Source organism: Neovison vison, chromosome 5 (assembly GCF_020171115.1).
Source record: "Neovison vison isolate M4711 chromosome 5, ASM_NN_V1, whole genome shotgun sequence".
NCBI classification, from domain to species: Eukaryota; Metazoa; Chordata; class Mammalia; order Carnivora; family Mustelidae; genus Neogale; species Neogale vison.
In genome coordinates this window covers 1,870,044-1,893,732 of record NC_058095.1, presented here as the reverse complement: position 1 = coordinate 1,893,732, position 23,689 = coordinate 1,870,044, and the positions used below count along the sequence as shown (strand labels likewise).

Below are 23,689 nucleotides of genomic sequence, written 5' to 3'. Positions count from 1 at the left end.
AGACGGTCGGGGTCAGCTCCCTGCCCCGCAGGGCAGAAAGCTCGGAGGAAGGGGTGTCGTGCCCCTCTGACCGATGGAGTCACCGGCTTTGCTCTCAGCAGCCATGATTCGGGAGCAGGGCAGGCCCGAAATAGCGGCTCCTCGGCCGCACTCGCGTCGTGTCCTCGTTCTGGCCTGGACGCCTCTCGGGAGAGCCGGCGGCTCTGTGCCGCTGCAAGGGCAGCTATTTAAAGTGAGTCAATTAGGACTTGATGGAACCAAACGGCAGACTTAATTTGGCTACAGATGCCGGTGATGGACACACTGGTTTTGTGTCGGGTTTCGTTCTCTGAAGCCTGCTGGAGTGAGTGAAACGCCAGGGAATGGGCTTGTTTGAAGTGTGTTTATTGCTCCTTTGAGCTGCCCCCCTCCGCCAAGTTCCTTTTCAAAAGGGGATACTCGAGGCCCAGTGTCTCTGGCGGGTGCTTCTTGCAGGGGAGGCCTCAGAGCAGCAGTCCGGAACAGGAAAGCTCCCTGGCATGTGGGTCGGGGGCAATGGGAGGCGCCGTGTGCCGCCCGTGACGACAGTGCCCGGCCCATCTCTCCACCAAGCACAGCCTCTGGTCAGAACCCAGAGCGTATGTCAGACTTGAGCCACAGCCCGTGGTGGGCCTGAACTCTGCAGGTCCTTCCTCTGTCACCCAGCTGTGGCCAGGGGCTGGCCGCATGCAGGGCCAGCGTGGAACAGCGAGAGCAAGACCTCCAGGGGTGCATCTTGCAGAGGGACGGGGCTCCTGCTCCTGGGGAGGGCGGGCGGGCGCCATCCCCCAGGGAGCGCAGGTGTCGGACTCGGAAGCTCTCCCATCTCTGGCTTCCCCGGTTTTCGTGGCGCTCAGCCTCCAGCCCCCTCCCCGCCTCCTGGAGGTCAGAGGTCCCCCTCCATCCAGTGTTTGGTCTTTCTGGTGAGTGTCCCCTCGTCTGCATGGCCTCAGCTATGGCCCAAAGGGTCCCCTGAGTAACCAGCGGCTGTCCTGTCTCTGGGCAGGGGAGGCGTCCCATGCTTTATGCCTCCATGAAATTCTAGAAATATTGTCTCTGTGGAACAGAAAGATAAATATTAAGTTGGCAAAATAATACATCAAGATAAAAAGAGAACTAGCAAAGGGAAGGAAAAGGTTTAAGAAATAAAATTTAATTCTAAAACTTAAGTGACCTTAAAATCAGGCACCAGTGAGTAGGTGTTGCAGGAAATGGAAAGCAGTAAAAAAGGAGAAGCTGACAAACAGAGGAACGAAGACTCAGCATGCAGGCAATTGTTTCTGAAATCCGGGAGGGAACAGGCGCAACCCAGCAGCCCATGAGCACACGGTGCACGTGGCCACGGCACACTTCTGAGCCCTGGTCCAGAGGTGACCGCACGGGGGGCACCAGCCAGGACACACGCGGCATGTGTGCTCACACACATGCACACATACGGGGACATACAGAGGCAGCAGCACACGTGCACAGTCTCATACACAGCAACACAGACCAGACACATACACATGTGCACACACAAACTTCACACGCGTGTACACAGGCTCACACACGCAGACACACAGAGTCACATACCCACACCACACTTACACATGTAGGTGTGCGGGTGCACACACACACACACACACACAGCCGCTACCGTTGAGTTCAGGTAAACTCTCAGTGACCAGGGCCCTGCGGTGCAGAAGAGTGACCTTCTCCGCGAGATCCGTTCGAGGTGGCTTTGATGACTTTCCATCAGGCTGCCTATTAACATAATCCATCATGTTAGTGGGTGAAGGAGAAACGTTATTTGATAAAATTAAAAATGAATTTTAATGAAAACTTGTAACAAAAATAGAAGGCTACTTGCTTTGTGTGAGAGAGCGTCTTCCACACCGGCTGCTCCCATCACTCTGTGTCTCCGTCAGCGCGATTAGGACCCAGAGAAGGGCGTGGCTGGACTCTGGTCCGTCGGCGCATTGTTCTAGAAATGCCGACCAGTGGCATCACCTGCTGAGAAATCACATGAACAGTGTGCGTCTTCGAAGGAGAAGGCGACGTTGCATTATTCGTGTGTGAGCCGAACCTCAGCTTTGCGAAAAAGAGTCACTACACGGGGAAACTACACGCAGTGGCCAGTGGCTGACCGAGCGCACGTGCACACGGCACTGCGCAAGCACCGCCTCCTGAGGGCGCGGCAGGTTCCTGGGCGCGCGGGCCGTGGGGACTGGGGTGCTCTGTTTCCTCGTCTGGGACTGGCTGCGCTTGACTCTCTTAGTGCTTACGCTGACACCCGCGTTTTATGCTTTCCACATAGGGCATTTTTCACAGCAGTCGCTTAAAACGTGTTTTATTTTCTGTATGTTAGAAACAGCCAGCAAGTGGGTACCGGGAAGGAAAGGAATCTGCTTTATAACAACCGTAACCGACAGCGACGGGGGCACGGTCTGGCTCAGCGCGCACCGTGTGCCTAGATAGAAAGTCCCGTAAAACTTTACTGATTGAAACGAAAAGAAATTGAATAAAAGCGGGACTTGCCCACATGATTACATGTTGAGACCCGGTAAATGAAGGTTATAAATTCTCCCTAAATTAAATCATAAATTCCACACAATACTGACAAGTTGATTGTAAAGGTCAGCTGGAAAAACAGCTGTCTGAGAGCGGCCTTGGGAACCGGGTTTGCGAAAGAAAGCTCGTCCTGCCGTCCCCAGCACGTTCCGAAGACACAGTTGAAATGGGAGTGTGGACCATCACGTCCGTGGAGCAGAACAGAGATTTCGTTCCAAAAGCAGAGTCTGTGTGTGTCGGAAGAACGTGTGATTCAGAAAAAGAATGAATTGCTCGGTATCTACTATTTGGGGCACGTGGCTCACCATTTGAAGTTTTCAAATCCCTCCCTCTTAATGTAATAAATTCCGAATGTAACAAAGCCTCAGATGTGAAAAGGAGAACTCACAAAAGTACTGGGAAAATGATCAGGGGGACAATTAAAAAGCCATAAAGGCAGGGATAGATTTTATAAAACACAGACTTTAAGTGTCATGCGGCAAGGAAAACAGTGGATAAAATCTAAAACACAGCTGATGTGTGGGCGACATAGGGTTGAACTGTGCAGGTCCACGTAGAGGCCGGCTTTTTTTAGTAAACACAGGACAGTAAGTTCTGTAAATGTGCTTTCTCTGATGATTCTCTTTTCTTTTAAAGATTTTACTTATTTATTTGACAGACACAGGATCACAAGTAGGCAGAGAGGCAGGCAGAGAGAGAGGAGGAAGCAGGTTCCCCGCCGAGCAGAGAGCCCAATGCGGGACTCGATCCCAGGACCCCAAGATTACGACCTGAGCCGAAGGCAGAGGCCTAACCCACTGAGCCACCCAGGTTCCCCTTTGATGATTTTCTTAGTAACGCGGTCCTTTCTCTAGTTTATTGTAAGAATGCAGGATATGATCCTTGTACAAAATATGTTTTAATTGTGATCGGTGAGGTTTCCGTAGGCTACTAGTTGTTAAGTTTTGGGGGAGTCAGAAGTTACATGCAGATTTTGTCTGCATGGGGGGTCAGTGCCCCTCACCCCTGTGTTGGTTTGGGGTCAATGTAAAATTATAAGTTGAGAAAAATTACACGACATGTAACAAAAGGTTGGTTCTTGGTTCTGTTAATGTATAAAACACTTAAAAATTGGTAAGATGATGAGTACCCCAGTATAAAAATGCAAAGGGCGTGAATAGGCAACAAGCAAAAGAAAAACACAAAGAACCCAGAAATTATTAACTGGCATTTAACCTCTAGACTAACCAAAGAAATTCAAACGACATGTCATTTCCCCACCTGTCAGTCAGGCAGACAGCGGTTTCCTTTTTTTATGATGATGAACCCAGTGTTAGCAAGAAGTGAAAAAATGGGCATTTGGGCCTTTTTTTCTGGAACGCCATCAGACAATGAGGAGTAATTCAGGTCTAGTGTACCCGTCCATCGGGCAGGTCCGCTTCTAAGAATGCGTCCTGAGGACAACAAACTTGGTGTCCATACGAACAGGGCTCATTCAAACATTGACAGAGGGGACATTCTGCATACCAGTGTTCATACCGCCCAAGACATGCGAGGACAAGTTACAAAGCAGCATGTACGGGGCAGTATATTCCCGTGACAGAGCACTGGTTAGCGGTAAAACAGAATCAGCTCACGATACACACACGGCCACGGGCGAACCTGGAAAACATACTGCTGCCCGGAGGCCGCCTTGTAGGACGTCCGCACTGGGGACAGCTCCGCTTCTGTGAGATTCTAGAGCAGAGGAGCAAGTCGGGGGAGGCGTCGGAACCGATTCTGTCCCCGGGGGCAGCGGGAGGAACCGTTCTGGGACGTCGGCAGTGCTCTCTGTCGGAGTCCAGGTTACGTGGCTGTGTGCATTGTCACAAGTCAACGAATGTGTAGCGAAGATGTGTGCACTTGATTGTGTGTGGTTTAAATCAAGGACACACGTGGAATCTGGAGGGCAGTGTGTGGTATGTCCAGCTGCACCAAAAGGAGAGTGGACTCGTGGAGGGAGACACAGACGTGATAAAGCCAGCACAGTCAGAAGCCGGTGGTGGAACCAGGCGGAGGGATGCAGGCCTTTCCTGTAAAATTCTTCCAACTTTGTTGAATGTTGGAAAGAATTGGTGGGGGGGGGGAGATATTTAGAAAAACAGCTGTCACAAGGCTTCTCTTGTGGAAAGAAACAAAAACCCACGTGTCGATGCTGGCTGTCTCCAGGAGCGGGGCACGTGTGGAATCGGGACCCCCGTGTGCAGCAGGTGGCGGTGTTGAGGGCAGTGGGGACAGACTTCGGCTCCCCCAGCAACACCCAGGTTGGGGTATACGGGGACAGTGGTTCCCTTTTATCCTTGAACAAAATCAGTTCGAATGATTCAGTGTTTTTTAACAGCTGTGTTGGGATTTGGGGTAATTGTCACTTGTAATGTTCTGTACCTCTTAATTTTTTATGGCAAATACATCTTTTTTTGTTGTTTTTAGTTAGGAAAATAGTTCATGTCTTTCCATTCTCAGACTCAACACCCAGCAGTTACATGATACTTCATGAGGTTCCAGAGCTGGGTTTGTTTTTATTTTTTAAATATTAAATGATTATGATTTGTTTTTCATAAAATCTTGAAGCTCCTTGCTTTCAAGAGTGACAAGAAAACAAGAACAGGGGTGAAATATTAGAAACCCATAAAAACTACCACATCAGTCTCCTACCGTATCCAGTCACTCACGTGTATTTGGTAAGCAGCAGAACTGTGTGCCGGTCACTGTCCCTGGCACCAGAGCTGTAGTGATTAACAAGAAGAGAGAGGTCCTTTTACACCCTGAACATACCTTCCGTGGTAAAGACAGATGCCAACAGCTGTGTAACAAAACACTGGGGAGCAAGAAATGCAGGGTGAGGGGTTGGAGAATGGAGATGTTTTCCTTTGGCTGGCCAGGGGAGGTCGAAATCTAGATAAAATAAAGGAGTAAATCTTAGTTTTCTGGGGCAAAGATACTGCAGGCCATGGGAACAGCAAGTGCAAAGGCCCTGAGGCGGTCTCTGTCAGGGAGTACAGGCAGTTTGGTGGTAGGACTAGTGACCTTTGGCTTTGCTGTTAGTGTAGGGGTGTGGCTCTGCGTCCGGGAGCGTGGTGGTAACTAAGGCATGATGCCCCACCCCACCCAAGAGGTCAGTGGAGGGCCTGGTGTGGATCAAGCCCCCTTAAAGCAGTGGGCTGGCTCTCCCTGCCGGTGCACACCTGGGGTGGGTGTGGACTGTCTCAGTTCAGCCTTCCAGTTACTGTCTCCACGCGGCCCCCGGGAGTCTCGCCCCACGTGTGTGCCCGGCAGCAGCCCGCCAGGACTCGGGAGACACTGAGCCAGTGAGGGGGCCGCTTTCCCGCAGAGCATTGCCCCGTGTGCCGCGTGGACTGGGCGTGCCTGCGGGATGCACTGGGTGATGGTGCACTTCCCTGCAATTCTTCTGTTTCTCCCTGAATCCGTTTTCTTCTTGGTGCTTTTACGTGGTGGTTTTTTGTGTTTTGTTCAGAGCTAATTATTATTGATAAGAGGACTAGTGTGATACAAATTATTCTGTCATCACTGGAATCCAGAAATGGATAAGAATGTTCTAGATAAAAAGACAAATGACAAAGTGGCACAGTTTGCATAGAACCCAGGGTTAGACTGGAAAATGCCTTTCCTGAAGATCCTCTTTATCCACCGAGAGATCCTGATTTACCTGAACCCGCCACAGGAGCTGCCTGTGTCCTGGTGCCACAGGACAGCGTTGTGGGGGGGACAGCGGTGTGGGGGGCAGTGGTGCATGGGGGACAGCGGTGCGGGGGGGGACAGCAGTGGAGCCCCACCTCCCTCCAACCTGGAGGCTACCCTCGGGAGTCACTTGTCCTCATAGCCACCATCCTCCTGGTCTCTCTGTCACCCTTCCTGCCCGGCAGCCTCACACGCGTCACAGCTTGTCTCCCTGAACATGGCCTGGGGCTTGTACCCGTCCCTCCCATGTGGGCCCACTGGCCTTCTCCGACTTTCCTCTCTGACTTTCTTCTCGTGTCCCGCCAGGGAGGCTCGGAAGTGCCTCCTGCAGGTGCGCGTGCCGCGTGCCTCCTGGCGGTCGGAGGGGGTTGCTGGAGTGTAATCTGTGAAGCAGGTGAATTAAATGTTTCTCCCACAACAAGCTCAAAATTGCCTTTTTCTTCAGTGTTGCGGCTGCTGCTTCCGTTGCTGTGTGCCCACAGCCCAGGGAGGAGGCAGGGGGTGGCTCCCGGCCTCCGGCAGTGCGCTCACGGTCCGGCCCGGCGGCCTGCGGAGTCCGGTCCCTGAGTGACGCAGTCAGGGGTTGGATAAGCAAGTGACATGATGGAATTTGCTGGTGTCTGGTTCCTCCCACGTGTCCCTTTGTGTGCCCGGAAGTCATTCGTGCTCGCTCATCGTGCCGGCGCCCCCCGGCTGGCTTTCTTAAGAAAGAGAAAAGGGGAGAGAAGCCACTGTGTCCATTATTTGCGCAGATGCTTCCTTTCCTTTCTCACCTGTACCCCTCCCCGGGGACCCTGTGTCCGGGTTTCTCTCCCTCCACTGACCGGCTGACAGTCGGGTTTGCTTCATGAATCTGAAAGCTGCTGGGAGTGAGAAGCCTCTGCCCCCACCCGTATGCCCTCGCGCCCCGGGCACTGTTGTATTTCCTGCTAAATGCCCCCTCAGCGTGACTCACTCTCTCTCCTTTCTCTGCAGGTTTTGCATGCAGAAATGCGTGAGCCTGGTGCCCGGGGTCACACTGGATTTAATAGAAAAGTAAGTCAGATTTTCAAGCCATGTGGCTTTTGGGGTCTGAGGGGGGTTCTTTGAGCGCTGTTGGTTCCAGGGGCCCTTGTGGTCAGCGTGGGGGTGTCTCCCAGCGTGGGGGTGTGTACTCCTGCTCTCCGGTGACCGCCGTGCTGTGACCGCCGTGCTGGTGACCAGCGTGGGGCACTGCTCCGTGTGCGGCCGAATGAAAAGAACAGAAGAAAAGCTGGGTTCGTTTGAACGTTGACAAACACTGCTCACACTCAGTCAAAGCAGAAACCTACGGCTGCACACAGAGGTCACCTTTGCTCCCCGACTGCTGTAGCGGGCTCATTTCTCCCAGCACCCCCGCTTATATTCTGCAAGCCCCCCGACCCCGGTCTGTGTTCTGCCTCAGGGCGCACGCTGCAGTCCCGTCCGGCAGTGCCCTTCGTGGACTGTGGTCATGAGACCTCTCCGCGTGCTTCCAGGTGATCAGGCGACCCGGCTGCCTCCTGTTGTGGACCTCCCTGGGTCTGAGCTACTCTGTGGCTCCAGACTTAACCTGCGTCGCGGGGGTGCGTGTGCGTGAGACTCACCTGGACTCATCCTGGTTCGTCTGGGTTGTTCATAAGCCCTCCGCCCTGGACACTGCTCCCTCCGCAGTCAACATACAGGATGGTAGTTCTCTAAGTCTTGATACACAAGATCGTGGGTGAGAACAGCTAAGGCCTGAGTTTAAAATCAGGTAGGGAAAGCAAACACGCTTCTGGGTTTCCCTCCTGGAAAACTACCTGCCTGTGTGTCAGAGAACTAGAGAAGGTTACATCTAAGCGTCCACAGCCTCGAGGGTACGGGTCCTTCTGGGGACCGCGCGCTCTGTAGCGGCTCCGCTGGGCTGGCACAGAACAGCTGCCCGGCGTGCCATTAGTGGGAAGAGCAGATGAGACCAGTACACACAGGATGTTTCCACCACACATGGCCCTGTGTGCAGGAGTAGGGGTAGAACAGACACGAAACGGGGCATCCGTCTTCACTCTGAGTGGGAGGAGCTGTGTTAACTGACTTGGGTTTGTTCTGTGTTTTAAATCTCTCTACTAGAATATACACACATGGGATGCCTGTACAGTAAAGAATCCAGAGACTCTAACCAGGGCGCCCGCAGACACTTCACCGAGTGTCCGTCCTCGGTGCGAGTTGTGAGTCGGTGTCCAAGGAGATGGTGGGATGGTCTGCTTGACTTCAGGGAGCTTCCGTTCACCAGCAGGGCGGGTCATGGTGGCTGGACCTCAGTGCTTCCCCCAGCAGGCAGGGCGTGAACCCGGCCGCCACCCCCGGGTCTGCGTGCTGCCCTGTCGCGTCCCGGTGCCCCCGCGCGGCGCGGACGCTCCCACCCCAGCCGCTCGTGCGCCCTCAGCCACACGGAAGCAGCAGCACCGCGTGCTCCGAGTCCTCCGGGGTAAAAGGAGCAATTCGAGATCCGTAAATGAGAAGTATGTGTTTTCTCGGTCGTGTAGTTAAGCCTCCTGCTCATGCTGGAGACAAGCCTGCCGTTCAGTCGGGCTGCGCTTGCCAGCGGGTCTTCGCGCCCGCGGCAGGGCCCGTGGGACGACCGGCCTCCGGGGACCGCAGCAGGACAGCCAGCCCGCTCCCGGCGCCCTCTCAGATGTAAAATGTGCGCCGCGGCCTCACACCCGGCGCACGACCCACAACAGAACAAATTGTGAAATTGGACTTCATCAAAATTTAAAATGTTTACTCTCCGAAAGACACGGCTCAGACGGCGAGGAGACAAGCCGCACGCGTGAGGGGGTGTGAGCGAACCGCGCGGCCGGCGGAGGACCTGTGCCCGGAGTGTATGACGATACCGCAGAGCAGAAAGAGGAAGAAACATTCAAAATTGGAAAAAGACCCGAGGAGATACTTTCCCAAAGAGAATCTAGGAACGGCCAGTCGGCCCGGGAAAGATGCTCCAGACCACTAGCCGTCGGGGAAACGCCAAGTAAACCACAGCAAGAAACCACAACCCCCGTGAGGCGGGTCGACGGAACAGGCGGCGAGCGTGCGGGGCGACCGGTGCTCCCGTGGCCCTGCTGCCGGGGCGAGCGGGACGGCCACGTGGCAGGAGGCCAGCACCAGGGGCCACCGTCCCCTTCCCGCGCATTCGTCCCGTGGGAAGGAAACTGGGCACCCATGAACCCGTGCGAGACCGTTTCTGTGGCTTCCTTCATCATCACCCGAAGCGGGAGCTACCAGGGTGGCTGGATAAGCAGAATGCGCCTCGTCCGACGGGACACAGCGGGAACTGGGGGACCTTTGATGCGCGAGCACACGGGTGGCCCCAGAAGCACCGTGTGGAGTGACGGCCGCCAGCGCCAGGGCGACACCTGGTCCGATTGCATTCACGTGACCTTCTGGAGAGGACAGCGCTCTGGGGTCAGAGACAGCAGTGGCAGGGATGGTGCGGGGAAGGGTGTTCACGCTCCTGGCTGTGGGCGTGGCCACGCGGAGCCGCCTGTGCTGCAGTCGGGCACCGCACACCCAGAAAGGCCAGTTTACCAGACGACGATGCAGAAAACAAAGTTAACATGCGACGTGGGGAAGTGAGGCACTGTGTAAGGGGCTCCGGGGCAGAAGGGCTCCGGGAAGGCGCTGCAGGAGCGCCCGGCCGGGGAAGCTGGGGCGGAAGGACGCTGAGGCCAGGACCCAGAGCGGCCGCGGCCGGTCTGTGCGAGGCGCCTCTTGGTCGGTGGGAAGCGGCTTCACCGTCCTCACGAGGACTGGTTGAGGCGGGTTGCAAAACAGAAGGAAGCGCCCTCGTATGTGAAGACGTCAGTGTTCTCTGTCAAGCATGATTTTCCTAACTCCGGTCTACGTCCCCGCTCCCGGCGGCCAGCCCGCACCCCCACACCCGTCCCCTTCCCGCCTCGCGCGGGGCAGCAGCGCGGGGGTTAGAAGGCTAAAGCTCGTCCGGATTTTGGAGGAAGCCTGGGGAGGGAAGATGGCCTCACGCACTGATCCTGTTCACGGATGCTGGATGCCGCCACGGGACTCTGGGAGGCGGTGTCCAGGGTCCACCTCTGCAGCAGAGAAGAGGTGATCCTGATTTGGGGGGTGGTCTGCATTTTAGGCGCTCAGTGCCCAGATTAATTGGGATGGGCTACGGTGTGCCTGAATGAAGCCCACTTCTCCCTCAGGACATTGGGGACGGAGCTTCCTTTGGGGTCTGTGGCAGGGACGGAAGAGGGTGCGAGCCGGTTGTGTAGAAACCTCAGGTCTCTCCTGCAGGATCTGTCTGTGAGGCCTTCACTTGGGCCTGAGTCGTTCTCTGGATGCAAGTCGTGGACTCGAGCAGGGACCGCGCCCACCAGCTCACTGGGTCCCAGACGGCGCCTGGCTGCTCTCCCTTGTCGCTCGACAAGGATGGGGCGATGTTGACTGTGAGGGTTGGATTCTTGGGGTTGTGCCAGGACAGATTCCAAACTCCAGAGTTACAGAGCACCAGGACAAAGTCAGGTGTGACGCTCCCGGAGACCCAGCCGTGTTAACCGTCAGATCGTTTCTGAGGAAATGCAAGTCTGTTTTCTGAAAGATTTTCTTTCTTTCTTCCTTTCTTTTCCTTCCTTCCTTCCTTCCTTCCTTCCTTCCTTCCTTCCTTCCTTCTTTCTTGAGAGAGAGCATGGGCAGGACCGGGGCAGAGAGAGAAACAAACTCCTCGGTGAGCAGAGAATCCAACGCAGGGCTTGGCCCCAGGACCCCGGGATCACGGCCTGAGCCCAAGGCAGAGGCTTCACCGACAGAGCCCGCCAGCGTCGAAGGCCCCTCCGTTTACAGGAAAACGTTAACTCACTTATTTTAAAGTTTCAAGTTCCCCCGCGGTGCCTTCAGCCAGTAAGAAGCACTTCCGAGAAGCAGATTCAGGTGTGCAGTCGGCAGGCGAGGCAGGAGCAGGATGCGTCCGTGTTTGACGGAGCTGCCCCGGCCGCCGTGGCGTCTACACTCAGAGAACATTCCTGGAACGAGCATCTCATGGATTGTTCTCACCCTGGGCAGCTGCATCAGCGGCTCCCACTCTCGGGGGCCATCCCCATCCCCCCTCACCCTGCGGCTCGGGGCCCTGCCCGTGCCGCTGACTCCCGGCAGTGCTGACCCGCTTGTCCGCAAAGACATGTCATACCCGTGGTTGTCCTGTCCTGTGGCTCAGAACCGAGCAGATGGTGTGAAGTGTGCGGTACGGTGGACGGTTCACGCCCCTGCGGCCGGCGACTGAGGCCTGACTGCCCTCCCCTCCTGTGTGAGCTACACGCTCGCACGTCGTCCGCTGTCAGACACGTCTAGTGTCCGTTAGCCATTCACACACCCTCCCTCTGCACGGCGCCCGCGCGTCATGGGCGCTTGGCCTGGAACTCGCCTGCGAAGTGCAAGTGTCTCATCGAGGCCCCAGTGGTGTTTTCGTGGCCAGGGTGCGTCCGCGGCAGGTTTGCCTGCCCCCCCAACCCTTTGAGCCTTTAGGATAGGAAGTGACATGATCTGCAGTCCCACAGCTAAGATCCCATAGGCCAGACTCGGGCCGGGTTCTGTGTTGTGTTTTAATTCAGGTACAAGGTGAAATGCTTTCATCAGGCTATGAAAGAATGCAGGGGACGGAACCAGGGTGTGGAGGGCGCAGGCAACGAGCGTAGCTGAGTGTGGCCCAGCCCGGGGCTGCCTCTCCCACCGACCCCGGTGGGCCTGGCCGTGCAGACCTAGGCCATGTGTGCGAGGGGCACCGTGTGCCTCTGGCCGGGGTGGTCGTTCGAGAAGCCCCAGCCCAGCTTCCCACGCGCAGTCCCCGTCAGTCCTCTGTGGCGGCAGCCGGCTGTGCCTTGCGCAAAGGGCCAGGGCCTCTGTGCCTGAGGACGAGGGTCTGCGTACCATGTGCCAGGGCAGAGTTGTCACCGGCGTGCCGTGGGGGAGGGGCGTCAGCTCCCCGACAGAAACCCGGAGAGGAGTCTCCGACAGCAAGGCCCGCGCCCGTGTTCCTTCATCCAGCGCTCCAAGCGCACACATAGCCCACACCCGGGGCCATAGCCGTTTGGTCAAAAGCCTTCGCGTTTCGGGGATTTGGGATCATGTTTTTCCAAACGTTCTTCAGGTGGAGTCGCGAGCGGTTAGTTGGGCGCTCCGCGGGGGCGGGCTCAGTGTTGACTCACTGTCCAGACTCTGGGCGGGGGCGGGAGGTCGATGCCCGTCCCTGGCCTCAGGTCCTGCCCTGGGAGCCACGTCCCACCCCAGACTGTCTTGGGAGCGGGGGCGGGGGGGCTTCCAAGTAGCGTCCTGTGGCTCTCGTCCACGCCGGCATTCCCCTTCGCCACCACGTGACCGGGCAAGGTGGGGGCATAGATATCGTCCCTCCTGGCCTGTGCCTCGGGTGGGACCGTAAACACTTCGGGATTACACTTCGGGATTTTTTAATTCACAGGCAGCTTATGTTTGGAGAAGCCGCAGAATATTTCAAAGTATATACATTGTTAATAGTTTGGGAGATTTTCGTAAACCAGTTGCACAGTGTTGCGGAAGCTGGTGCGGTGGTTGCCGGCTGAGACCTGGCGGAGCTGGGTGGCGGCTGGGCGGCGCCCCCGTGGTCCCTGCTTCTGGTGACCGGCCCTCTTCTCTGAGAGCCACGGGGTCCGGGGTCTGGGGGTCACGTCTGCAGTAAAGCCAGCAGAGCGCGTCCCTGTCCCCGTCTCTCCCGTGTGAGGGGCTGTGGCCGCTGCCCACCACGCTGTGAGGCTGTTCACGTGGACACTTGGTGCAGCTCACTGGGGGTCTGATCATGGGTCCAGGTTACTTGACGAAATAACATTTTTCATTTCACTTATGGGACTGGATGGGAACCAGCTCTCTGGCTCAGCTCCTTGGCCCTGTGTCCTGTGCTCTCCAGCAGTTCGTGCTGGGCTGTGGAGTGCTGGGGGCGGGGGGGGGCAGGCCCCCCACCAAGGACGCGCAGGAGGCGGCATGTGTGCCCTCCACAGGGTATGAGCCACGTGGCCGTGGATGTGGCACGCGTCGTGGTCTCCTGGGCAGACAGCAGCACGTGGTCAGCCAAGCTGGAGCTCAACATTATCGATGTTGCTTGCTTCTCAAGGATTTCGAGCTCTTCCTTTTGCTTCTGGTTTTTTTCTCTTGTTTCTCTTTGACACAGGGTAGCACTGACACCTCTGTGACCGTGACTCTGGTCAGCATAGCCGTTTGATGGGAGGGACTCATAATGCGGAGACGAGATGGAGAACACAGGCCTGGCTTACTGGATTTTGTTTCCTTAATTTATCGATCTGAAAAAATAGAATGACATCCATTTCCGCCCCCGCTTCCAGGCCCTGTGCTCTGTGTTGAAGGGTGGCCCTGGTGCAGGTCTGGCGTGTGGCCGTGCTCGGTGTACGTGGACCGAGTCAGCAGGCGCGGGTCCCGCTGCCCCCGGAAGCTGGCCTTCCTCTGTGTGAGCAACGAGTGAGCTGAGGCCTCCGGGGCTGATGACCCGCCCTGCCCTGTGGCTGGACAGTGGTGACTCCGCGTCCCGGGAGCCGGGGACAGCTGCGGGGCCTGGAGAGGCAGGTGTGGGGGCTGGAGGGGCACCGTGCCTCGCCCCGAGACCGGTTTTTCCCGCCTCCGTCACGACGGGGCCAGTGCCCGCCCTGGCTGCTGCCGGTCAGAAACCCCGCCTGAATGTGTCGTGGCCTCTTTGCCGTCACGGAGACGCTGGTGGAAAGGTTTCATACTTGAAATTGTGGTGCTGTAATTCGGTAATAAATGTGGTTTCTTTCCAGCGGCCGCCGGCATGCGACCGCTCAGCAAAGACTTCCCCAGGATGGCGCCTTAGCCCCTTCCCAGCCTCTGGCACCTTTGTCAGACGGGCAAAACATGTGCTGTTTGCAGCCTCAACACAAGACCGAGAGGAGGTACGGGCGGTGTGTGGGTTTGTAATTCCTTAGCAATCTTTAAAGCTGGGGATGGAATTTGTTTTCTAATTAAGCTGCTGTGTCGGGAAGTAAATTAGAGCGAACCTTCTTTGAGCACCCCCCGTTTCTAATTATCTCCACGAACCCAGCAGCCTGATGAATAAACATGTTGCCGCTGTGGCGCGTGTTTATATTCCGAGTCCTCGGAGAGAGTGGCAATAAGATCCGTGTTTGGAAATTAAGGGACATTTTTCAGCCCTGAAACAAAGTAATGAAACGCTTAAACAGCACTAGAAATATTAGGGTGCTCAGAAAGCACTGGGGCATCAGGGAGCCGGGAGCCTCTTGCACAAGGCTGTTCGTTAGCATTCTGATCACTGCAGGCGCGGGGCGTACCGAAAATTATTCATAATTAACATCTATTGTGTCAACAGCATATTTTAAGGAGCTAACAGCCCTGTGTCTGGGATAAAGTGAGCGGCTGTGCCCTGCTCCCTCCACCACGTGCGGCATGGCCCCTGCTGAGCCCGGGGCGGCAGGCTGAAGCCAAAGCTTGCATCTGGGGTTGGTTTTACCTTGAATCCATGAGTATTTGGCTAACTTAGCAGCAGTCTGCATGTGTCAGAGCCCCGGTCTCAGCTGTGCCCTGGGGGACGGGGAGGAGAGTGTAGGAGGACATGAGCTGTTGCTTGCGAACACGAGGAAACCCACAGTCCTTCTGGTTGCGGCCGGGACGCACCTCGAGCATCCGCCGGGTCCCCGGGGCTGCATTAAGGGCTCCCTGCACATTAACTCGCGCATTCCTTACTGGGACCGTGTGAAGGAGGCGCTGTCAGTGTCCACACTCGAACGATGGGGGAACTGAGGCACGGGACAGGCAGGTCATTTGCCCCATGTCTCGTCGCAGGGGTGAGTGGGAGCAGGGCTTTGCCAGGCAGGCTCTCTGAAGCCCGTGCGCTGACCCACACTACCACCCCAGCCCACAGCGTGCGCTGCAGGGGTGCAGACCTGCGTCCTCCGAGGGTCAGCAGGGACCCGCGGCCACCCACACACGCCGTCTGGGCCCAGTAGCTGTGATTCGCGTTTATTCCGCTGGGCGGTCGGCATCGTACGCGTGTTACGTTTGAAAGGAAGGCTGACAGGATACCAGCCTTCATTCGAAAAGTACCTTTCTCTCCAACATAGCTAGATCGTGTCAGCTGGTTGAAGGTGAAAAATCAGTAAGTCATGAGCACCTGCCCGTCCCGGAGAGGACGAGTGATGAGTCACGGGAAGCTAATTTAGAGAGGGAGCGGGAAAGCCCCGGGGCGCTGCCCGGTGGAGACAGTGTGAGCGAGGGGCGGACCAGCCCGCCGCAGACCTGGTGCCCACGGGAGCTGTGTGCGTCAGCAGCACCCCGGAGGGAGGGCCAGGGGCGCTGGGTCCCCGAGAGCGGCACACACTCCGTCACCGCCTGCCTTTGGGTCGTGATCTGCCGGACGGGGGCCAGGCTCTGGGCCAAGACTAGGCAGCAAGCTGGGGCGCCCACGGACCACGCACAGGGCTTCCTTCATTCCTTCATGGTGACGCCAGTGTCCCAGCCTTTGTCATCCAGACAGAACAGCGTCAGGCCAATTTCCCGTCTTCACTACCTGGCACCCCGGTGCCCTCGGTGTCCTAACAAAAATGTGCTTCTGCCAGTCTCTGGTGGACACCTATAAGCCGGATCCAGGGATGCGGCCGGCCCTGCCAGCGGCTCGCGCTCACTGAGGGCAGGCGTGGTATGGGGGAGGCCAGGCGACGACGCGCAGTTCAAGGACGAGGCTGCAGGGGCTTCGCACAGCGCGCCCCGCCAGTGCTTCAGGCCATTTCTGTGCAGGTCCTCGCGGGCACCCACCTCTCCTGTGTTCGCCTGCTCCTCCCCTCAGCCTTGATCCAGAGCCGGCCCCCGGAGGCCCCGCTCAGGGACAGCACCCTGCTCTTGCTTCGCGGCCGCTGGCCCTGCACCGTCAGACCAAGTGGAGGCACCTTAGTGCTAAGCAGCTCTCCCAGAGATGTGCCCCTGACACAGGGCTGGTACTGGGGCCAGCCACGTCCACATGGCCAGCCCACGTGGGTTGGGGAGGCGAAACCCCCCCAATGGCTTGTGGTGCCCAGCCCTGCGAGAGGCCCTGGTGGGGATTAGCCACTCTGGTCCGCACAGTTGTCCGGGGAGTCAGGCCCTGGGCATTAAGGGGACGTGGACTTGCCCAGAGTCACTCAGAGTACAGACCCCACGTCGGTCCTGACTCCGCTGGCCCCATGCAGTCTGGGGGCTGCAGGACGATGCCGGAGGACACGCGCACCCTCTCCCACCCGAGTCCCCCAGCCTCGGAGCGGTGTCCCAGGTGCCCCAGGCTTGGAAGGAGGGTGTGCGTAGCTCCAGGGTCGAGAACACACAGCAGCACGGGAGCCCTGGGTGGGCTTGCAGCTGCCGCTCGGACTCCGACTCAGACCGCTGCATCGGACGGGAAACTGAGGCAGCTGTGTCAGGATCTGCATTGGAGGTGGAGCCAGACTGGTCCACGTTCCACTCCTGGGCCGTGGCGTGGCCACAAGGACATGCCTTCTGCTCCGTGCCATCCGCCACACGGTATTTGAGAGCCGGCTGCCCGCAGCCCCACAGGCGCTGTGCGATGATGACAGGAAAGAGACAGGCGGTAGAAACGCACCAGAGGTGTCCGCGGAGCTTACCGTCCAGCAGGGGACTCAGGGTCACATCCGGAGAACCGTTCATGAGGACGGCCTGAGCTCACTCACCTGCAGGCCCTTTGTCGGAGCAGAGGGACGGGACACCGACTGAGAGGTTGGCCTCCTCTCCTGCAAGGCCAGGACAGTAGAGGACAGTAGTAGGCAGTCAGTAGACGCCTATAGGCGAACGGTGTTCAAAGAGGTGGGGCCCTTGGCAGGCTGGAGATGGGCAGGCACCATGGAGCAGGAGCCGTGCGAGCTTCGGGGGGAAGGGAGTGTCGGGTCAGGGCGAGGAATGCGAGTGACGCTCCGCTCCTGCGTCTGTCTGTTCCCAGCAGCTGCCACCAAAGGGAGCAGGTGGTACAGAGCCTGACGTAGTGCGGTCTGTTTACGAGCGGGAGTGTGGGGACAGCAGGAAGGACCCAGGGAGGGCTGTTCCTGCTCCTCCCTGCGGAAGGTGGTCAGTCCGGCACCTACTAGAAGACTCATGAGCCCAGGAGGCTCCTCCTGCAGGAAGCATGGGCCGTGTAGTCGGCGACACCGGCCACCCACCTGGCCTTTGCAGGTTCTACTCTAAGGAGGACCCATTTCAGAATTACCCATGGATGTACAGCAACGTGGTGCGGAAGTTTTCAGAAACGCAGATAAACGATAATGACACTTACTTGAAGGATTGAGAGAACGTGAGGGTTTGCTCACAAACCCAGTACCAGGACGTAGAAGGGTTTTGACAGGCTGAGCAGCTAAAGGCAGACCGTCCGAATTCCGTGTGTAAACCGCAGCATGGTCCTCGGAAATTGTATGCACAAGCACGGGGTTGGGGAGATTCGATAGAACATTAGCCCCTGTGGAAAAAGTTGGGGTTGTGGGAAACAGCTTGAGTCAAGTCTTCCAAATAGCTGTTCCCAAATCCGACCAGTTCTGGGGGAGGAGGGGACGGCCCCTCCCTCGACCTGTTGGAGAAATGCACGATACAGTTTGGTGCCTTAGCTGAGGAGCACCTTAAGGGACCGGGAGGTTAGCCTGGAGGGAGGAACACACTGGATAACATGGTACCTATTTGCACATCATTGAAGAGTCATGAAATTGCTGATCACTCACACATTTCTGCAGGACCCCGAGTGCTGGTACCAGGGCCGTTGGCAGAAGCTTTAGAGATGCGTTCTTAGCGCAGTGAGGCAGGCCTCGGGGTTCCCTGGAACCAGGCACTGGGAAGCAGGGCACACGCCAGGCCAGGGCTGTGTTGCTGTTCCTCCTGCCTAAGCAGCACAGATCATTGAAACACGGGGAGAAATGAAAAATCACTGACTTTCCGGGTGGGAAAACATTCACGGATTTATTAGGGGAACTAAAGGGAAAGGGGGAGGAATTCCACATGTACTGAAAACGAGGACTTCGGTTTAGTTTGACTTAAAATGAAGACACACAACCACAGACGGTCTTCCCCCGCCCCACCTGTTTATGGAGTCAATGCAGAAAGCATGACATTTCAGAAAGAGACTGAAATGTCCACAGTGGTCTTGCAGCATCATTCATGTGTTCAGTTCACACTTTTTGGGGTGGTGGTTTCTGTATTTTTTCAACAGCTTGTACGTAAATGTATAAGTTACGTACCGACCTCAGTGTTCCGTGGTTCCTGGTAGGTCTCCCAGCCTGTGCCACCACCGCCACGGTCCCATGGTAAGTGGCGTCTGTCCGCCATTAGTCCCGTCCCCATCCCAAACCCAGGAAACCACTAGTCATCTTCTCCCTGTGAATTTGACCTTTCCGGACACTTCATAGAAATGGGGCCGCACTGTATGGTCGTCTGCGTCCAGCTTTGTGTTTCACTTGTACTTAGCGTGGTGTTTTCAGCGTTCCTTCACATCGTGGCTCGCGTCAGCATTGCTCTGTCGTACTGTCGCGCGGTACCCCACATCCCCGGTCGGTCCGTCCGCGTCACCTGTCATTCGCGGACTCGGGGAGCGGTGTGGCTGTGAACACCCCCGTCCCAGGCTTCGTGTGCGCGCACATCTCCGTGTCTCCTGGGTAGGCACGGGGAGTCGCGGTGCTGCGGCAGATGCTACGTTTGTGTTTAATTCCCAGGAAGTTGCCGGTATCTTCCAGAGCGGAGCCACTTACGTTCCGTTTCTCCGTGTCCTTGCCACGTCCGTCCTCATCAGCCCGTGACTGTCACCGTTGTGGGCGTGGCAGGGTCTCTCTGTGGTCCTGACGGGGGTGTCACTGAGGGCTCACTGGGGCAGGCGTCTCCTCACATGCCCACGTGCCGCTGTGTGTCTCCCGCAGTATCGCAGCCGTTAGTCTCCTACCTGTGTGTGGGGGGGGGTCGTCTCCGTGAGCTGGGGAGTCCCTGTGTGCTACAGAGGTCGGTTCTTCTCAGATACGGGACCTGCAGATGTTCTCTCTGAGGCCAGCTTTAAGTCGCAGACGTGGAAATACGCTACAGGTAACCTAGAGTGCTCCTGAAATCGTCGTGTTTTTTATATTAATCTTAGGAGTTTGGTTTCCTGGGGGCAGTTCCAGCATTTTGGGCTTCATTTGTTTTAAAATGTGTGTGTGTGTGGGGGGGGGTGGATTGTAATAATTAAGTAGGAGCATCTCTATTTCCTGGGCCCTTGCTGTGTTCCAGGTTCTGGGCTGACTTGCTAGGTGTGAATTGCACTTTTCTGTGTCCCGTGGAGTTCGGCGGGACCTCTGAGGTGACTGAGTCTCGGGGAGATTAGGTAAAGTGCCCAAAGTCACACAGCCATACGTGACAGCGCCTGGGGATGACACCCAGGTCCGTCCAGTCCCATCCCCTGATCTCTGTGCTGCGTGTAGCACGGAAGAATCACTTGATGTCTGGCAGGTTCACGCGCGGACGTTTCAGAGGCAGGAAAGGTAAATTCTGAGTGGGGACATACGAAGAACAGTCTTATGGGGGGGGCTGAGTTTTATATGCCAAGGACAGATTAGACGTGGACAAATGAACTGAGGGGTGTGGGGTGGAATAAGCGACCGGTTAGCTCAGCCAGGGCCCTGGGGACCCAGGAGGCAGAGGAACCGGAGCGCACGTCCACTCAGAGCACCTGTGCAGGAAAACCCTGGAGGAGAGCTTGCCTAGAAGATCAAGAGCAAATATACCCCAGTTGTATTTGGAAACTGCTGCTTTTGTGATATTTTGATAAATTCACAGTAAGAGATAGAATTTAGACAAGGGTACCTGTAGTCCTGCTCAGCACAAGCTTGCAGTGACCTTGGCATTTTGGTCCCTACATAGACCGGAGAGATTCTGCTCAGCTAAGGAACCACCAGGGGAGGCTGGTGGCGGTGTCTGTTAAACAGCAGAAGCATTACATCCGTTTTACCACCGGGACGCGAGGTCTGCCCCTCCAGCCCACGACTCACCCACCTGCCTGCCTCTGTTCCCACATTCTTGAGACCCAATTTTTACAAAGAAGCTCCCTGAGGGTGCCTTAGCATGTTCCAGGAGAGACACCTGGAGAGACAACCAGATAGTAGCTGAGTGCCTCACGGGGGTACTGCTCCCCAGATTCATCTGATCAGAGAGATGTGCTCCCTGCGGTTGGTCTGGATCAGGGGATGTGCTCCCTGGGATTCATCTGGATTCTGTGCCCTTGTTTTATTTTTAAAGACTTTATTTATTTGAGAGAGCGCTCAGAGGGAGCGTCGGGACGGGGGAAGAGCAGAGGGAGAAACACACTTCCCACTGAGCGGGGAGCCCCACATGGGGCTTGATCCCAGGGTCCTGGGATCATGTCCTGAGCTGAAGGCAGACGTTTCACTGACTGAGCCAGCCAGAGCCCCTGCCCCTTCCCCTAATTTTAGAAGCTGACTTCCCCAAGCATGACAGGCTTTTTAGCAGCTTCCCAGAGAATTCTGCCTGGCCACTGGTCTGGCATGGCTCCCATAACTCTAGCTCTCAGGAAAGGGCCTGTCGGACGATCAGTCTTGACACTAGGATGTCCAGAGAAAATCAGCTTTTTCAGAAATGCTTCAAAAATGAACTTAGACTCAGATTTATTTCTTAAGAGTTTTGGAACCTGCACTGCTTAATAAAAAACCATCTGTTTTCATTGCGTCACACACATGTTGAATAAGCAGATGGACGCTGCTCCTTTGCTCTGTTCGATCCCATGTCTCCCTTTGATCCTCGTCTGCAGCCTCCAGAGGGACGCACGTTGTCGGCTGCTCTAGGGGTGGGCGGCAGTTTATCATTCTGTAATAAATTCAGTAAAAGGTAGATTATCTCCAGTGTCGTATTAACTCCTGCTCACCACTGAGCTGTGGAAATCGTCTCTCCTTTTCCTTCAGAATTTTAAAATACATTTTCCTTCAATGCCATTTGCTTCCCAAGATCAGCGGGTTTCTGATCTGTCGAGATGTTAAGTGCAGGGTGAAAGGGACTGAGGCGCAGCCTTGCACGCGTAAACTGTTCGATTTAGAGACTCGGTACGGAGTTTTAAAAATCATTAGAGAACAAGCTGGCTGTGTGGGTTTAAAAAAAAAGAAAACCACCAGCCAGCTATTTACGGGTAGAACTGTGTGATTTTCTTATCTCTGACCTCCCTGGGGAGCAGTGTTCACCATCAGCATTTTGATAACCCTGAGCTGATAGCCTCCTGGGGAAATTAACAAGAGTTTCTCTCAAGTCCATATTTTTAAACTGCAGGTCATGTTTTGTTAGTGGCCATGAAATCTGTGTGGTGGGCCACAGCCACCATTAAAAAAGAAATTAAAGATAGAAGATACATTGTTTCCCTAGGAACACAAATGTTGTTTGCTTCGATTGTATATGAATATCGAATGTGTACGTTTACCTGTGGTTGTAGGCATGTGTATTAGATCGCTGCACAAAATGCATTTCTTGCTGGGAGTGGTCCTACAGTCTGAAAGCCTCTGCTGTTTACGGGACCTGGACACGCTGATCCTTAATTCTCCCACTTTGGGTCATCCTCAGTGCCCCTGAGATCTTGGTCCCTCTGTGTTTGCAGTCCCAAATCCCTGTTCTGCCGTTCCCCGACTCCCTGCTAGACGTGCCTACGAGACGTCCCGTTGCTAGAGAAGTTGCTGCTCTGTGCATCTCGACTTCCTCCTTTCATTCAGAAATGGAGTTTGACAGCTTCTTGCCATTTTACTTTAAATTAAAAGCCCATTCCCCCTGCCGACTACACGCTTTGCCCTTCAGCACTATGGAAAGATAAATTAGCCATAACTGATCCCCCTTCCTGGTGGAACGGATGGAATCTGAGAAATGTCAGTCTTTGCCTCGGATAACGTCCACTTCGCAGCATAGTGGTGTGGCTGCCTTTCTGTGGCTGCAGGCGAGGACGTGTGTTTTCATCCTCATCTGTACTTACACAGGTGCTCTAATATGTCTGAATCCGGTATGTATTTAAGGTGCATCTCTTTTTAGCAGGACATGGTTTTCTCCTGGTTTTAGATTTAGACTGAAAATCACTGACTTTAATTGAAGTATATGGTCTTTTTATACTTAGTGTAATAATTGGCATACTTGGGTTGAAATGTGTTCACTTTTTTATTTTCCCCCATTACTTTTTTTCCATCTTGCTTTCTCCTCCTCTGCTTCCCTCTTTTGGGCTGATTTAGCAATTTTACTCCTTTCTCCCCCTCTGTTGGCTTGTCAACTCTGTGTTCTTTTCCTGCACACAAATGGCTACTCCTTGGCAGTGGCCAACTTCCGTTTCTATCCGGGCCCAGACAGTACAATGGCCGTCCTGTATTCTTTTTTTTTTTTTCTCAAGATTTTATTTATTTATTTGACAGACAGAGATCACAAGTAGGCAGAGACGCAGGCAGGGAGTGGGGAAGCAGGCTCCCCTCTGAGCAGAGAGCCTGACGCGGGGCTCGACCCCAGGACCCTGAGATCATGACCTGAGCCGAAGGCAGAGGCTTAACCCGCTGAGACACCCAGGTGTCCCTCTGTCATGTGTCGTTCACGTCAACTTTGAAATCATAAAGACCATCATTAGCTGTTGGGCCAGACAAAAATCAAACCAAAACCACAGGCTGCTGGCTGGTTTTGGCCCTCAGACCATAGTCTTGGCGACCCCTGGCTCATTAAACTCAAATCTAAGTTAGTACTTTTACGACTGCCTGGGCGATATGAGGACCTGAGCACAGAGTCACGGCATTGACTCATTCCCTGACTTGGGTACAATTTATTGTCACGTATTTTCATGCTCCGTGTGTCACCACCGTAAACGTCGCTGATGTTCTGTCGTTAACTCTTGCTGACGCTTCTGTCTTCCATGGCCTCCGCTCCTTCCTGCATCTCAGCCTGAGATCGTTTCTCTTTACCTCAAGAACTCCCTCTGCTGCCAGTTTGCCGGTGGAAAAAATTCTGTTTTTATTGTTTGAAAATGCCATAATTTCCCCTTGGTTTGATTTTTCATTTTAAAATGATCATTGTTGAAATACAGCTTGCATCCTGTACAGGTTGGTGAGTTTGGGCAGCTCTATCCATCCGTGGAGCCAGCTTCACTCAAAACGTAGCCCACAGTTCCTCTCGTGCCTTGTCTCGAGAATCCCCCCCCGCCCCCCCCCGTAGCTCCCCAGCCCAGGCAACTGCTCATCTGCTTTTGCTTATTGCACCTCAGAGTTGTCTTTTCTCGAGCTTCGTGTACGTAGAAAATTACAGCGGGTTCTTGTGTGTCTGGCTCTTCCCTGTCGGCGCAGTGCCTTGAGACCCCCCAGGCTCGGCGCACCTGCCGTTCGCTCCGTTGATCGTA

General features: G+C 55.5%; 1 protein-coding gene across 1 annotated transcript in view; it reads left to right on the top strand.

Annotated features, from left to right (window-relative positions):
- Positions 1–23,689, top strand: part of RPTOR (regulatory associated protein of MTOR complex 1) — a 305,182-nt gene that overhangs the window by 168,072 nt on the left and 113,421 nt on the right. Inside the window, exon 7 of the mRNA XM_044247255.1 lies at positions 7,261–7,320. Coding sequence (XP_044103190.1) covers positions 7,261–7,320 — 60 coding nt within the window. The remainder of the gene's footprint in view (positions 1–7,260; positions 7,321–23,689) is intronic.